Source organism: Hypomesus transpacificus, chromosome 18 (assembly GCF_021917145.1).
Source record: "Hypomesus transpacificus isolate Combined female chromosome 18, fHypTra1, whole genome shotgun sequence".
Classification (NCBI taxonomy): Eukaryota; Metazoa; Chordata; class Actinopteri; order Osmeriformes; family Osmeridae; genus Hypomesus; species Hypomesus transpacificus.
Window position 1 is genome coordinate 5,453 of NC_061077.1, and position 17,318 is coordinate 22,770.

A 17,318-nucleotide genomic window follows, 5' to 3' on the forward strand; every position below is an offset into this window, starting at 1 on the left:
GAGAGAGAAACAGAGAGAGAGAGAAAGAGCGAGAGAGAGAGAGAGAGAGAGAGAGAGAGAGAGAGAGAGAGAGAGAGAGAGAGAGAGAGAGAGAGAGAGAGAGAGCTGCAGCCATGCTTGCTGTCAGGACAGGGGAAACAGGCCCCACGTGCATCCAGCACCAGGGCTCTATCCTCTTACATAATGTCTCAAGTTCAATACTGCCTGGCTATTTAAAGCGCTGGCTAGGACCAGTGACAAAAAGGTGATATACTTAGTGCCTCCGAAACGGCACGAAAGCGCCCGTTAAAACTATATCAGTCACAGACAAGCCCCTGGGTGTGGGTTTGGGTCATGCTGGGGTATTTTTAGACCTGCTGGTGGTCCTCAAGTATTTACATGCAGTCCAGACCTAGTGGCTTGATGCTCCAGTTCATGTGTTAGGCTAGCAAGCTAGCTAAGCTGCTAACCTCACACATCATTTCACCACACAAACACATATATTCACAATATATAAAGGATATTATGTCCTGTCTAACTAATCTGAGTGACTGTGTGCACTGATGATGAAAATCAACTGAAAAAAGGAATTTAGATTTAATAGATAATCCATTTAGCTTGCATGAACAAGCCAGTACACAATGGTAGGCATGATGTAGACCTACAAATGTCTGGCTACTCTGGTAACGCGAAGGTAAAATCTGTCCAGACAAGGAGTGGAGTAGAAGCCACAGTCTCTATAGCGTTGAGGGTCGATAAGAAACGGACCGTGGGCTAGAAATTAAACCAATTATCTAAAGTCTTTCCATTACATTGAAATGCGCAGGCTAGCTTAAACCTTCAAGCTGTTGTAAATGAGCAACAAACGGAATCAGCTGCCTCTTCATGTTGAATCACACACTAGCATCCTGAATGCCTACGCTCTGTTAACCTACGAATGAACATGTCGGTTGATATTTAGAAAGAGGCTTGATCAATCAAGAAAGAACTTGAGAAAACTGGCTGACGATTTTAGCTCTGCATGTGGAAGTAAAACACAAATTCATTAGTCAATGTCATAACTTCCTTTTCCTCCGAATTGTGTTCATTAACTGTTAACAAACTCATTTTGGAAAAATAACATTTACATTCGGTGAATCATATGGACATCCCCCAGGTCACAACAACAGTATATGTTCACTGTGTCTACTTAAATTTCAGTTTGTAGATCCATGGTCATCCCTGGATGAAACCCAACTTTTTTTGGAGAGCTCTAGACAGCACTGGTCCTTCTCTTTTCGGCTCGACTTTGACCATAACACATCCACTCTTGAATTCCTGGAAATATTGGGAGTGCTATCTTATTTCTACACATTGTCAGCTTTTCCCCTGACTGCTTATCGACTTAGAAATTACTCATTGCTTTCAACTGGTTAAACCAGGTGCAATGAAACACTCGTTCCATAAACAAAAGAAGCAAGGTTTCCTACAGTGGAAAAGTTGTGACACTGTTTAAATGGCAGTTGGACGGGTAAAATGCTAAAAGCATGACAAAACATAGCCACAGTGACATACTTATCACATACAATAACATGCATTATCGCAGTGTTATGAAGGCTTCACAAGGCCAACTTCCAAAACATTCAACATAAAGCCTTTGTCTGGATACACTCTCAATACCCAACGGCCTCCATCTGTCCAAGATGACCTCTTCACAAGTTGGCAATAACAAATCGGAAGAACCATGGTTTATTGTGACGATTCACTGTTAATCTGAATCCCTGAAAAACGGTGTGACTCAAACCTTCTTCAGCACCAGCTGATAAGATCAGAGACAGAGAAATGTCTGACCAAGATGGCACCCGAGCTATTGTTGTAGTGAATGTGTCAGTTCCCCGGAGCTAGGCCGGAGCAGGAAGTCTGTCAGGCATGACTCGTGTCACTGACAAAAGATGGAAACGCACAGCCATTAACCACCTCTAACTATATATAGGCTACTTTTAGTGTTTGCTCTACCAATTCTGGGTGGAGGGGAAAAATGTGTGTGTGTGCATGAAGAGTGAGAGGGAGTGGGGGGGTAGGGGGGATGGGGGGTAACTATGAATTAGGCTGATCATTGTACAGATGGTAAATTGGTAACAACAAAAACTATTTTAGAATGTGCAAAACCAGATTATAAATTACAACACCTATAGTTCTCAGTGTGTAAGCCAAGATGTCTGACTTAATCCTCAATTTGCTTTGTTGCACGGAGGTTTAAGCCATATCCAGACAGAATTAAATGGGGCAAAGCTCCTAATTTTGCCAACTAACATGGATGAATTTCAACACTTTGTTCTCTGTGTTTGAAAGGGGGAGGGAGGGGCGTGCCTTTATATTTTGTGTAAATGAAAGCATAACATCGGTACTATAACACTCTTATTCATCAGGACTACCTGACATGTAGACTGCAGTAAGTTCTGTCACATAACATACCCATCCGCGGAAGTTGACTACACACTGGTGGACTGCTAAGTGTCTGGTTTTTCAGATCATTCTCAGCAATGATAATTATCTGAGATTCTAGGACACCGGAAAGTGGCGTTTGAGTCAACAGACGAGACTTAATCAAATCAGAATATCAGCTTATTCTGTATTTTTCGACACTTTCATTTTACACTGCAGTTTCCAAACTCTACATGGAAGATGTTTTATACAGATAATGTTGCTAGAGTAGAATGTGAGTTTGTATTTACTTGATTGAAGTTTGCAAGCTAACTGATGTTCAAAAATAATATTTACGGATAAAATATGCAGGCCTATATTTCTATGCAGATGTTCGAGAAGTCTTTTTATTCACACCAATAAATTAAATGTGGAGTCAGTATAAACCACAGCCGTACTCACACTTTACAGCCAACTGACTGAAAGGATAACTAAATATAATTTGATTGAATATAATTGGCACATGCCTATTCAGCTCGATGGAAAACAAAATACAGAATTTGCAAACGGAGCCTATAAGCTTACATTGCATTTTGCACAAGCAAACGGTGCACCTTGATATCGTGGTTTCCTGCAACGCACAGGGAATAAGTGCCACATAGAGTGGGGGAGAGTGAGAGAGACTTTACTGTGTTTTTCGTATTCAAAAGATTAGCATTTTTGCTGGAAGATGCATAAAATAGTAGCCTATGCAGGTAGCAAGTCGCGTGAGTTAACTGTTTTGTGTTTGTCAACAATCCCTATCAGAAACAGGGGCTTTTAACATCTTTCACAGATGCTGGTCAAAAATATTCCGATACAATTAATAACAAATCCCGATCACCGACAACGCGAAGTAATTTCGTGTTTGTCGAGCCCCGCTGCCTGCTGACCACAGGACGCCTCCGATCGCAGCCGCACGTCCAACTCAACACACCGCATAGTCAGCCTTTGATATTCGCAGTCGTTTGAACAGAGCAGTCTAGGTTCATGGCACACTTCTCAAGCAACTCCGACTTACCTGCGAGACGTCATAGCAGTCTTCGAAAACTGTCAAGGATCCTTGAATGTGCAGGGAAAGTCAAATAAAGTTAGCCTTCCCGTGCGCCTCTGCCGCGTCGCTTTCAGGAGCGTGCACTCGGGAGGGCGTTTGTTGAACAATGTTCAACTCCAAAGACATAACGCCGGCCCGGTTACCCCGCCTCCAAAAGGATTCATTCTACCATCGGCCACTGTGGTAACAAGTGTGTGTGTGTGCGTGTGTGTGTGCGTACGCAATCATAATTGGTTGCCGTATATTTTGGCAATTCAAAAGCGTGAAGCAACGTAGCATAGCTTCGGCTACTAGCAAATACACAAAACAGTAATGTGTGTTCGTGTGTGAAGGAGATATAACGAGAAAAATTAATTACAAATTATAATAAATCATATTCAGTGATCAAGATCTTCGTATTAGGCCTACAGTTAACAATAAATAACGTCAATTATTTCTCTGCCATTGTAGTATACATGATAATAGTAAATTGAGAGAAAGAAAGGAGAGAGAGGCATATCACTGCTTCTACAGCTGCATTGACGTCACCCGCCTGCGGTTATCGGTGGAGGTTAATCTGCCTGGGGATGGGGTTATGCAATTGTCTGAGGCCACGGGCTTTCAAATATGGATTTTGTATTCCCTGATATAGCCTGACCCGCTGTGCTGCACGTCGAAGACAAACAGCCATCAGTGACACAGAGGAGCCGGATGGTATGGGATTTCAAACGATACATGCAAATGATATAGCTGTTTTAATAGGCAAATTAGTTTAGAGACTAAAATGATACACTTGGCAGGAGCATGTGACGTTGAATACTGGGGTTCTATAAATCATTGGTGTCCTGTGGTTTGACATGAGTTACAGCTATTTATGATTGAGACTCAGATTTGTTTGTAATTAAAGAACAGAATGAGCTGAAGGGGATACTTGAGTTCCATTAAAAAATACAAAAATCTAATTAGAATCAGAATCATAATTATGTATGTGTGTGCAAATATCCCAATTACTTTTTAAGCTACAGCATTGCTTTTACACAGCTTCTATCTGATCAGGGTATGGCCAGCTAGTTAGTTCCCATATTTCAAATAAGTCAAAATCTGTGAAAGAAGTTTTTATCTGACAGCTACTTAAACATCAGTAGATGGACAGGAGATGCAAACTACCAACAGCACTGGGACACCTGGGACCCAACCCTTTCCACAGACAACCTATGGGGTCGTATCAGCATGCAGGCGTGTCAGAGTTGAGTGCTACAGAACAGTATACCCTGGAGGCCTTAGCAAACAAACAAAAAGACTGGGCTAGGGTCCTCTCTCCCCTGAGGTGACAGGCTCCCTGCTGACCTTTGACCTTCCAGCCTGGAGACTGGAGAGTCCTCTGGTCCAAAACACAAATCCTGTGAGGGGAAACAAAGGACACTCCCATTGATTCTGATTCAGCGGGAAAGTTAAAGCCTTGTCGTGCCCAGAGAACAAGAGCAAGTATTGGGGCTAGGGTGCTGGAGAGCCCAGAGAACCAGAGCCAGTATTGGGGCTAGGGTGCTGGAGAGCCCAGAGAACCAGAGCCAGTATTGGGGCTAGGATGCTGGAGAGACCATAGACCAAGAGCGAGTGTTGGGGCTAGGGTGCAGGATAGACCAGAGAACCAGAGCCAGTATTGGGGCTAGGGTGCTGGAGAGACCAGAGAACAAGAGCGAGTATTGGGGCTAGGGTGCTGGAGAGACCAGAGAACCAGAGCCAGTATTGGGGCTAGGGTGCTGGAGAGACCAGAGAACCAGAGCCAGTATTAGGGCTAGGGTGCTGGAGAGACCAGAGGACCAGAGCCAGTATTGGGGCTAGGGTGCTGGAGAGCCCAGAGAAGAGGACTTACACCCAGAGCTACAAGATAGTTTCAGCGCTTTTCCACATCAGGCAGAGGTCGAACTTGAGTGGGGTTTTTGTTTAGCAGTTGTCATGAAAACAGTTCTTTGATGACGAGGCGGGCATGCCTCAGGTCTCTGGACTGCAGCGTGCGTTCCAGAGAGCCAATGACATTTCATTTGGTGAAGGCCTAGCATTGTTGCATAATTCATAAATCCACTGTGACCTTTGTAAAAACTGTAGTCGCCGGCGTGTTTAAAAATAAAACATCTTGAAATATGCCTAACATTGCTGGCCAGCTAGCTTGGGGCTTTCATTAATGCTTGTAACCAAAAGCCTCTTTTAAAGAGAACAGAACAGGGCTAGCCACACTGTCTGTACAGATCAGAGAGCTTTACAGTAGCATGAATATAGTGTTACTGTCTGCAGAGCGTACCAGAGCTAGACCAGGGTGTATTTTCAACAGTGGTACTGCAAAGGGGAGTCAGATGGCAGAGCGGTGAGGGAGTCGGTGAGGGAGTCGGGCTAGTAATCAGAAGGTCGCCGGATCGATTCCCCGTAAATGCAAACCGAGTCTGAGGGGCATTAAATCGAATCAACCAAAATGTCACTATTGACTGCAGAGAGTAAAGGAACTCCACTGAGACAGGACACAGAATCTGGTCCAATTGGTTGACACTTTATTTCATGGTGGTAGGAACACAAGACAAAGGTAATAAAGTTAGTAATGGTCAGGTCATGCCACTCTTACTGGTGCACTGCCCTTTGAGGAGGAGGGGAGGGTCCATCAAACAGTAGTTTACAGAGGCCAGATGGGGAGGATATCCACATGAACACATAAATAAACAACAGAAAATAAGATTCCAAAACAGTAAATAGTATATTTGTAAAAAGCCAGAGAAGCCCTTCTTTGGCGAAGTCTTCACTGGGATATTTTCTTTTATGAGCATTGTATTAATATAATTATCATTATTATGTATTAATTTACATACTGGGGGATGAGGCTTGTACACTGGCTAAAGTAAGAGGACAGTTATATGGACGACAGCTTTGTCACCAGGGTGGGGTGACCTGTTTTAAGGCAATTATAGACAGTTTCCACCCAAACATTAGATAGCATCTGTCTGCACTCCTGACTTCAACTGCATAATCCAAGCCACCAGAAGTTCTCAATTGCTATGACACACACTAAACCGTGAGTAGCAATTCAACCAAATGACAGTTCTACAGTACTCATTTGAAATTACCTACGTACCTCCTCGTACACAGTAGGTCGATTTTATTGTCTTTTTTTGGGGGGGTGGGGGGGTGGGGGGTAACAGGAAAACAGAGGGTTTCTGGACTTGGATTTGACACTGAAGTCTCTGAGGAACACGACAGCCATCTTCACTGTGTCCTCCATCCATTCCCTGTCACACGGACGGAGGGACAAACTCACACGTGTGTTCTGATTTGACAGACTTGGTTCCAGTGTATAGTACTAAACACAAAACCTCCACAGGTATACATTGCTAAATTTACACTTATAAATTGCAGGGACTGTACAAAATGGTTGCTTTTGCTTTTAAGAAGGGGGAATTATTACAATACCATTGATACTCAACCATGAACTAGTATGTTTCCTCTTAGAATATTGACTCGTATCTCAAAAGAGTTTTCAATCAGTCATTATCAGTCAGCTTTTAGTAGTTCAGCAGAAAGAAAATCACATTTCGCATTGCATCATTTTCTGAACGTTACATAATTCATCTTGAAGTTACAAACCCATGCAGTGTTATATCTTTGTTGCGATTGCGATTCTGTTATGGTGGTTTTTATTTCCTTCTGCTGTTGCTTGTCAGTTTCAAACATCCCCACAGTATCACATTGTCCCCTTTCAACACAAGATCATTTATTCATGGTTATCGTCTTGTATTCATTCAAATTGATAGAGAAACTGACTTTCTGACATGTTCTGAAACATGTTACTGATGGCTGCTCCCCTGGGTCCCCACAGAGAGATCTTTCTCTCTTTCTCCTCAGTATTGCCTCGTGTTTCTGCAGTCTTTGCTTTCAGCGCCTCCATCAGGCCAGTTGTGGTAACAACACGTCTTCACACCGTTCATAAAACTAACTGCTCCAATACAAAAAAACTACCAAAAAAAGCATTTCAAAAAACGACCAGAAACAAAATACAATATCCGCCGTAGCTCAGTAGCTTGTGAAAGTCAGGTGTGTCAAATAAAGGAACCATTTTTGCTAATACAAAGCATGTCAATTTACAATGACATGTGAATCCACCTCAACTGTCATGTCAACAGGCATGTTTGCCTCAAAACAGAAAGATATTATTTACGGAAACAAAATAAGAACAAAATCAAGGTAACACTGCAGAAGTGCATGCAACTAGTGGTCATTAGTCTGTTTGATTGTAAAATCGAACGCACAACACATGAGAAGCACAATTCTCCAAGAGAACCAATCTTACATATTCACAGTCTCAGGTATTTATATACTCTATATTTATTACATTTATTGTGTGAATGATTCAATTCTTGATTGATGCGAATGGATTTTTGATATGCAAGTTTGTCTTGAATGCTGTTCACTAAGTCTTGTGCTGTCCTGTTTACGTGGCGTGTTTCAATAGTGAACTGGGAAGGGATCTGACACGGGACAGAGGTGCAGTGCTCGGTGAGGGGGCGGGGCTACAGAGGTGCAGCACTGCATGAGAGGGCGGGGCTACAGAGGTGCAGCGCTTGGTGAGGGGGCGGGGCTACAGAGGTGCAGCACTTGGTGAGGGGTGCGGGGCTACAGAGGTGCAGCACTGCATGAGGGGGCGGGGTTACAGAGGTGCAGCACTGCATGAGGGGGCGTGGTTACAGAGGTGCAGTGCTTGGTGAGGGGGGCGGGGTTACAGAGGTGAAGCGCTTGGTGAGGGGGCGTGGTTACAGAGGTGCAGCGCTTGGTGAGGGGGGCAGGGCTACAGAGGTGCAGTGCTTGGTGAGGGGGCGTGGTTACAGAGGTGCAGTGCTTGGTGAGGGGGGCGGGGCTACAGAGGTGCAGCGCTTGGTGAGGGGGGCGGGGCTACAGAGGTGCAGAGCTTGGTGAGGGGGGCGGGGCTACAGAGGAGCAGCGCTTGGTGAGGGGGGTGGGGCTACAGAGGTGCAGCGCTGCGTAAGGGGCGGGGCTACTGAGGCTCGGATATTCTTAGCAGCTCCACTAACAGGCCTGTCGTGAACATTCAGAAGCCAGCAGAGTGACCCCAGCATCTCTGCTCAGGACTCTCACAGCACAAAGGAATGTATGTATTAACTCCTGTCTGTCTGTGTGGAGGATAAATGTATTAAATCCTTTATGTTTGTGTGGATGATGTATAGAATATATACTCAATATGTGGTGTGTGTATGTGAGGATGATGCAGGATGTGGTGTGTGTATGTAAGGATGATGCAGGATGTGGTGTGTGTATGTGAGGATGATGCAGGATGTGGTGTGTGTATGTGAGGATGATGCAGGATGTGGTGTGTGTATGTGAGGATGATGCAGGATGTGGTGTGTGTATGTGAGGATGATGCAGGATGTGGTGTGTGTATGTGAGGATGATGCAGGATGTGGTGTGTGTATGTGAGGATGATGCAGGATGTGGTGTGTGTATGTGAGGATGATGCAGGATGTGGTGTGTGTATGTGAGGATGATGCAGGATGTGGTGTGTGTATGTGAGGATGATGCAGGATGTGGTGTGTGTATGTGAGGATGATGCAGGATGTGGTGTGTGTATGTGAGGATGTGGCACCTGGACAAGGCCATAAGGGAGACCCGGTGTGGTCACTGTTCAAGTCATGAGCAACGAGGGTGGTTGGTTTGCGTTTGTTTAAAAAAAAAAAAAAAAAAAAAGATACACAGTAATACGTCTTATTCACTTGTGACACCACAAACATACGGACGTACACCTGTGTGATCTGATGAGGTGTCTGCTGTGGGGGGGGGGGCGGGGGGGGGGGGATTTCATGAACAAAACAAAAAACATACATGAAAAAAAAATCAACAATGTATTCATTTTTTTCTCTCTCCCCAAATATAAAAAGCGATGTAAAGTATACAAAAATAGAAAATAATTACAGCAGTAGACATGGTGGTATGGAGGGAGGGATTGCCAGGTTATTTGGCGGAGGAACAGTGTAATATTTTGGGGCTGTTCAGGGCATCTTCCACCAGGTGGAGCTCCAGACCGTCCACTAACACGTCCTTCACACAGCCCACGAAGCCTGTGCTGTAGGCCTTGGGCAGGCGACGGGCCACCGCCAGCTCCTCCAGACCGCCTGGAGAGAGAGAGGGGGGGGGGGGGGGAGAGAGGGGGGGGGGGAGAGAGAGAGGGGGGGAGAGAGAGAGGGGGGGAGAGAGAGAGAGGGAGGGGGAGAGAGAGAGAGAGGGGGGGGGGGGGAAGAGAGAGAGGGGGGGGAGAGAGAGAGAGAGAGAGGGGGGGGGGGGGAAGAGAGAGAGGGGGGGGAGAGAGAGGGGGGGGAAAGAGAGAGAGGGGGGGAGAGGGAGGGGGGGGGGAGAGAGGAGGGGGGGGAAGAGAGAGGAGGGGGGGAGAGAGAGAGAGAGAGAGGGGGGGGGAGAGAGAGAGAGGGGGGGGAGAGAGAGAGGAGGGGGAGAAAGAGGGGGGGGGGGGGAGAGAGGAGGGGGGGGGAGAGAGAGGGGGGGGGGAGAGAGAGGGAGGGGGGGGGGAAGAGAGAGGAGGGGGGGAGAGAGAGAGAGAGAGAGGGGGGGGGGGGGAAGAGAAAGAGGGGGGGAAGAGAAAGAGGGGGGGGGGAGAGAGAGGGGGGGAGAAGAGAGAGGAGGGGGGGGGGGGAGAGAGGGGAGGGAGAGCAGTGAGAACATGAGAGAAGGGGTTTAGGATGCGTGAAAAATTAAAGAGAATATTCCAGTCTTAATGTAAACTCATGTCTACGCTGTCAGTTACTGTAAGGATGTCCAGAGTAGACAATTTACCTGACGTTTACTGACAGGACAGGCTCTCACATGTGCCTGCCCTCGCCCTCTCTCTCACACACACACACACACACACAGCTGTCTGAGGGTAAACTCCGTGGTAAAGTGTGACGTGTGTGCTTGTAGAGTAGACAGTATCAGAAGAGGAGGCCCATGCACCCGTGAGGTGAGCAAGAGAGAACATCAGACAGCTGGTCTCTCCGGAGACCTGATCCTTCACATTCTCCAGGAGCAGCTGCTGATCTCTCCTCTCCCCCAGGACCCAGCCCTGCCCTTTGATATTTCACCCTGTGTTGCGTTCTCTCCCCCCCCCCCCACCCCCCCTCTCTTTCTCTCTCCTTTTCACTCCTTCCTTAACTCTTTCACCCACAACGACGACTTTCTTCCCTTCTCTATTCCATTTCACGCAACAATTTTTTTCTTTCTCCTTCTCTCACTCTCTCCCTCTTTCCTGTTATGTACTTGTCTAATCCTCCGCGCTGAGAGTTCATCTCTGCGTCAAACTCTTTGCCCTCTCTCTCTGTCCCCCTAATCGGATTGCGTGCCTGAATCGGGGATCGACCGGGCTAATTTCATGCAAGTTACAGATGAATTAGTGATGAGCGGAGAAAGAGGGGGATTTAAAAGAGAGGGGCTCTTGATGTGAGGGCTGCCTGAGGATAATGTATTCTAGCTGCAGGGAGTGCTCAGCACCTGTTACATCGGCCTAGGTGTGTGTGTGGAGTGTGTGTCTGTGGAGAACGTGCATGTCAAATATGGCAGCCTCTCCTTTTTCCTCTCAAACACACCTTTCCACCACCTGAACTAAAAAGACTGCATTCAAAAATAAGTTTCTTTTTTTTGGGGGTCGATGTTATTTCCATAGAACGTTCTCCACAGGCTCCCGGTATTCTCTTTTTAAAGACTTTCAGAGTGAAGTTCAACCCAAACTGAACCCAAACAGATAACGGACAAACTTACAGTTCCAGAGAGTGGAGACATTTAAGAGTCAGACAGATAGTCTTTCATTTTTCTCAACTCAATACCTGAGTAGAATTGAACATTTTCCGAACTGTTATCTGACGGTTCTACATGCAGTCAACTTCTGACATCAGCCTGTCGGCAGAGTTCAACACTGACACGTTTAACAGCCTGAAAAGATTCCCAAGTACTTCTGCACACATTCAAAACTAACCAAACAAAGTACCAGTTGAGAGAGTTACTCGTGTCCTATGCGTTTTACCGTGTGGGCGTGTTTTCACTGTGAGTGTGTGCTGCGTGTGGAAAGTGGACGTGTCAGCCGTTAGTGGACGTGTCAGCCGCTAGTGGACGTGTCAGCCGCTACTGGACGTACCCAACCAGAGGGCTCCATCTGTGTCCAGCTGAGTAGCCATCAGGGGAGACGACCCTGTGACCGCCGCCTCGTTACCCACCTGGAGAGAACCATCTCTGAGGGCTCTGGAGGGAGGGAGGGAGGGAGGGAGGGAGAGAGGGACAGGAAAGAGAATTCAGGGATGAGAGAGATGTCAGAGGCATTTGAACAATCATTTATAATAGAATAACTCTGACAGTCTGTGCCTCGGCTTCAAAACAAAACTCTTCACTATCTTATGGCTCAGGAGTTCCATAACAAGCCCGCTGAAATTGAGGGCAAAGTAGCCAACAGCTCTTGAATACAAAACCGGGCTTTAACAACTCGATCATTATCAAATTGAATCACGCCCATCGATTCATTTTAACCATCCACATCACAAAACCTGCTTTTAATTCTCATTCGCTCGTGTGAACCCAGCTTGACAGCAGCAGAGGCAGTGCTGCAGGCAGAGGCAGCAGAGGCTGCAGAGGCAGCGCCTACCTGCTAGCCTTGATGCGTATCCAGCGGTTGGTGTTGACGCGGACGGAGGAGCGCAGCACCACGGGCTTGGAGCCCAGGTCGTAGGTCATCTGGACGCGTCCGTCCACCACAGCCAGGGCGATGTAGTCGGAGCCCTCCACGCCCTTCCCGCTCCACATCACCAGGCCCTGCGTCGCCTCCGTCCTGATGCTCAGCTCAAACTTGTTCACCAGCAGAGCCTTCTCACTGCGGGGGGGAGGCAGCAGGGTCAGAGGTCAGAGGGAGGCAGTAGGGTCATAGAGAAGCAGTACGGTCAGAGGTCAGAGAGAGAGGAAGTAGGGTCAGAGAGGCAGTAGGGTCAGAGGTCAGAGAGAAGCAGTAGGGTCAGAGGTCAGAGAGAGGTAGTCGGGTCAGAGGTCAGACATGTGCTTGTTTCTTCTCTTTGAGAACCCTTCAGCATCAGTCCACTGAGGAGTCTGATGTTTCCCAGGAGGCCTGGTCCTCCACAGCAGCAGGGCTGGAAGGAGAGCTGAGCTGACGAGCAGGTCTGGGGGACGTGAGGCACCACAAACACATGGCAGCACTTTTACCTTCCGGAGCTCAACTCTGACACCTGCATTCTAGCGGGAAGTGGAGATGTGTCGATCCTACCCATGCTTGAAGTCTAGTCAGGCCATGAGGCGGACGCTGCCTCTAGAGGCAGCAGGAAGGCATTACCCCTAGCTGGCTTGATCTTAGACTCAAACCAGCCTTAGTTTAGAGGCAGGGACGTGCTCAGCCGATAGGTTTCCACTTCCCCCTATGCCTGTCGTAGCAGGCTCCGCTTATCCTGTGAGACTGGGAGTGTGTGTATGTTACAGGTTGGGGAGGGGGGGGGTGGGGACAGGAAGCAGCATTAAGAGCTGCTGTGTTGATGTGTTTGATCTGCAGTCTCTGGACTGGGGGGGTGGGGGCTGAGGGGGGCTAGGGGGGCTGAGGTGGAAGAGACCAGGCACATCCTCAAATCCTACTGGGACACGCTGCGTGTCACTGTCATAGAAGTGTGTGTGCGTGTGTGTGTGTGCGTGCGTGCAAGTGTGTGTAAGTGTGTACGTGTAGTGGGCGGGGGGCGGGGAGTTCAGGTTTTTTTGGAGTTGAGGTTGATGGGTTTGTTTCATCACACACACACACATATATACACTCTGTGCACACAGAAAGACGTAGACACAGCTTACACACACACACACACACCCATCCTTCTGTAGGGCCTGTGCTGAGACACAAGCTGCTGAAGGGATGCTATTTTTAAATGATTATTCCTTTGTTCTTTGTTGTTTTCCTCAAGAAATGGATAACAACAGGATCATTCTCTGCGGGTGTATAAGTGTGTGTCTACGTGACATCGATCTGTGTGTTTGTGCAACACAGATCCACGAGTGTGTGTTACGTACTGGGAATTTCGCCCCCCCCCCCCCCCCAGTTTTCAGAGGGTGGGTGGGAACAGTTAAGAACACAAGCACATCACGAGATGACAGACACCACAGATGGACGGAAGACACAGACACACAACGCAGGACACGAGGACCCGGGAAGTCCCGGAAGACAGACACAGCAAGACGCCAGCGGAGCAAACAGAGAGGCTCATGGGAGCACAGGGGGGTTCAGGAAGACAACAGGAGGAGAGGAGGAACAGAGAGGTGACTGTCAGCTACACGAACACACCCTCTTCACTGCTGGCTGCAAGGCCTCTGCATCTAGCTGTCAAGCTGATGTCAAACCCAATTTGGGATCTAATCAGGGAAAGGCTATCAAAGCTAAGATTGTGTTCAGGGGCCGACAACTTGAGTTGACACATGCAATATAAAGAGAAGTGAAGGAGAAAGAGTTCAATATTGGATTCTGTGAGTCTGGAAAATTCTATTAGGTGCTTCAAAAAATCCATGTATGAGTTTTCTAAAACCCAGATCAATAAAAGGTCTTCTGCAAACATGCACAGAGCCAGTTTGGTTATAGAACGACTGTTTCAGGGTACTCTTGCGGTACAAAGAAGGATTCCACATTTTGCATACTGGACTCTTTCCTCTGGCCTTACCCTACTTGTCTAAGGACCAATGAATCAACAGGACGACAGCTTGTCAGGAGTAAGGTCAAGGTTGTTGGAAAGGGGACTATCATACAGAAAACAAGCCCACAGTATTCAGAGTAAAGTAGCCGTGGACTGAGTCTGCAAGCAAATTAGTTTCCCTCTTAAGGTGTCTTGCTTGATGAGGTTTTGGATTATAGGGGAATTTAATTCCGCTTTCCAATATCTCCTAATCCTCAAACGCAGTGCATCTCCTACCCTCTAGGTGCCAGTAGTGATGAATATTTGAGACCGCAAGGCTGGAAGGAGATTCTTGCTGGCACCGTGAGGTATAATAATCAGCTGTTTAAATAGAGTTCTGGACCACAGATGAAATACATCACCGTTGTCCATTTAGCTGTGAGAGGAATTTCCTTCCTGCCACTGCACATCGACGGCGCCGGTATCTTTAACTGTCACCATGGGTAGCAGCTAGTACAGAGCTGCAGTGCTGTCTCTGTCGAGCATGGGTCCCTGGGCAGGGAGGGGTCAGGCTGTTGGGGGCGGGGGGAGGGAGAGAGGGAGGGGTGGTGGTGGGGGCAGCATGCTAGCAGGCAGCGCTGGCTCAAGGATCGGGAGGACTCACCTCTGGTCAGAAGGGTTCTCCAGAGACTCAGGACTTAAAGGAGGCGGGGGAGAAAGTGAAGGGCATGCAATAAGCGCAAGGGGCCGGAAGTGTACAGGAAATAGACAGGAAGTAGAGAGGACCGGGTGGCGTGTTGCACCCTTTGAGGGTTTCGGAGGAAGGGAGACGGCAGTGCGAACAGAACTTATGTTATTCCGGAGCTGTTTAAGCGATGTTTTCTCGTCCTAGTGGGGTATTCTGCTGTACAGTGATCGGCAGCTTTACTGGATCACACAGCGACTGGCAAAGCAACACAATGAGGCCCTCAGGGAATACACTTCATTGTTCGTTGGGACAGCGGTTGGGGGGTATGGCATGATGTACTACATTACCCAGAATGCTGTGTAATGTATCCAGTTTTGTCTTAGTAAAAAACTTTTTGAGAAATGTTCTACTCTAAGGTTAGTCCAAGGATTCAGAAAACCAATGACACTTGAAGTGTAAAGTATAAAAAGATTCGCTTGCGGCGACTCAATTCTGCGAACATAGTCCGATGTCAATTATTTGCTAGCTTCCTTGAAGAGGCAGCGCTAAACGAGAAGAAATGGGCTAATCAGAGGAAAAAAAGGGGTCAAATATTGTGTGAGCAGAGACGCGGCTATCTGTGATTGGTTATCCCCGTAATGGAGGTGGAGGGAATCGACCCAAAGATTCAGGAGCAGCAGGGGGTGATTGATACAGGCCACTGTTATTAGGAACAGCAACATTAGCCCAGTGGTCCCACACGTCCAAGTATTCTAACGTCTTCTGAGAAATTCATTAATCCCTGTTCATTACCACTCATTCACAAAGGGCCGGTCAGCCCTGCTCTGTCTAGAAGCCTACTTATCACGCCTCTGACTCCTACAGAAAGTGACACCTATTAAACTCTGGAGCGCCCCTCCTCCAGGGACTATTGTCCCCTAAGTGAGATGGATGCTTTCGGCCTCGGAGTTAGTCAGGGCTTCGAAGACGTCTTCATTTGAGCCGTGCTTTTACGACGGGAGGCAAATCCTTGATTAAGATGTCAGCTTGCGCCCTCCGCACCACACTCTCGTAATTATTCGCAATTACAGTTAGAGAGATTTGACGAAACAAAATGACAGGCCTTGGGTATCGACTGAGAGTGGTGTTGAATCTGCTCAAATTAGCTCTGCTTAAATACGGCTTCTCTGCGTTGAGCAAGAGCGCTTTTTCGTTTTCTCCTTTTTCATTTTGAAAGAGGATTCTCACCAAGCTAATGCTAAAGGGGAAACTTAACTTCAGTCATTAGGGGCTACGGGGTTGCCCTGCAGGGGTAATACAGGAGTCAATGCAGGGCTGGCAGCAAAACTGGGGTGGGGGCAGCTACGTACATCATCTTGCTGTTAAGGAGGGTTCTCATTCATGTAGACATGACAGTTAATACCATCCAACATATTTCTTCTCTAGCAGACAAACTGTAGTTACAACCATGCGTACAGTATCGATCCGTCTATTACATTATATAGGTTCTCTACTGTAAGGGTTGGAACACAATGCTCTTTATACATGCAGTCATGCATTTATTTACACTTAAGTATGACACCTCTGGTATGAATACAGTATGACCCCTCACCCAAATTCAGAAATGAAAATGCCCAGGAGAAAGTAAATGTGGGCACGTAGTTTTGAATAATGAAAACAATGGTCTTTCTGTGTTGAAAGATGAAATATCTGTGAAAATTAGGTTGGACAACTGAGATTCGAATGTGGTCGGAGGAAAACGGAAAGCATAATTTACAATTTGGGTTAACTATCAAAATGCAGCGTCCTTGATCGAAGTGTTAGTTTGTCTTTGTAAGCCTGGGAATATTTCCTCAAATCTACTTACTCCGGAATCTCATTGGTCAGTTGGCTTGAGTGAAAGAGAGGAAACAAGGAACACTCAGGTGAGACAAACAGAGAGACAAGAGACAGGAGGATCCACACAGCAACACAAACATTAAACACCCTCAACACAGAGACAAAAGCAGAGCACAGACAGACGGAACCTAGTTTGTTTTTAGTGGGACAAAGAGAGAGGGATTTTGGGTGAGGGTGTGCATATTTTTTCCGGCGTGCCCTGTGTTTGTGTGTGTGGGTTTGTGTGTGTGTGTGTTTGTGTGTGTGTGTGTGTGCGTTTGTGGTTGAGTGTCTGTGTGCTCACATGTCCGTGATGAATTCACGGACTGTCACATTTTCACACTTCAGACTGTTGTGGGTGAAGTGTTGTCATAGATCTGGGTTCCATATGTTTGATGTCTTTTCAGGTTCATCCCAAACATTCGGAGCATGCCAACCTGCGGGCTCCATCGCCAGCGTCAGGGATGGGTGGAGGACGAATGCAGCGCACTCCGCCAGGAGGGACGCATTTCTCCGGCTTTGGAGCCCAGAATACACCCATTTACACGTGCATCCTCCAGCTTGTTCTTTTACAGGAAGACCACAAGGTTTTCACACTATTTTTGGGTTAATCCCACAACCAAACCGCCCCCCCCTCCCCCCCCCC

At 47.2% G+C, this 17,318-nt stretch overlaps 1 protein-coding gene across 1 annotated transcript in view; it reads right to left on the reverse strand.

The window, feature by feature from the left end:
• Positions 1-9,169: 9,169 nt before the first annotated feature.
• The window catches only part of agrn (agrin), a 71,146-nt gene continuing 62,997 nt past the window's right edge, over positions 9,170-17,318 (reverse strand). The window contains exons 30-32 of the mRNA XM_047040279.1: positions 12,126-12,350; positions 11,625-11,728; positions 9,170-9,618 (exon numbers count right to left, since the gene is read on the reverse strand). Coding sequence (XP_046896235.1) covers positions 9,458-9,618; positions 11,625-11,728; positions 12,126-12,350 — 490 coding nt within the window. The 3' untranslated portion in view covers positions 9,170-9,457. The remainder of the gene's footprint in view (positions 9,619-11,624; positions 11,729-12,125; positions 12,351-17,318) is intronic.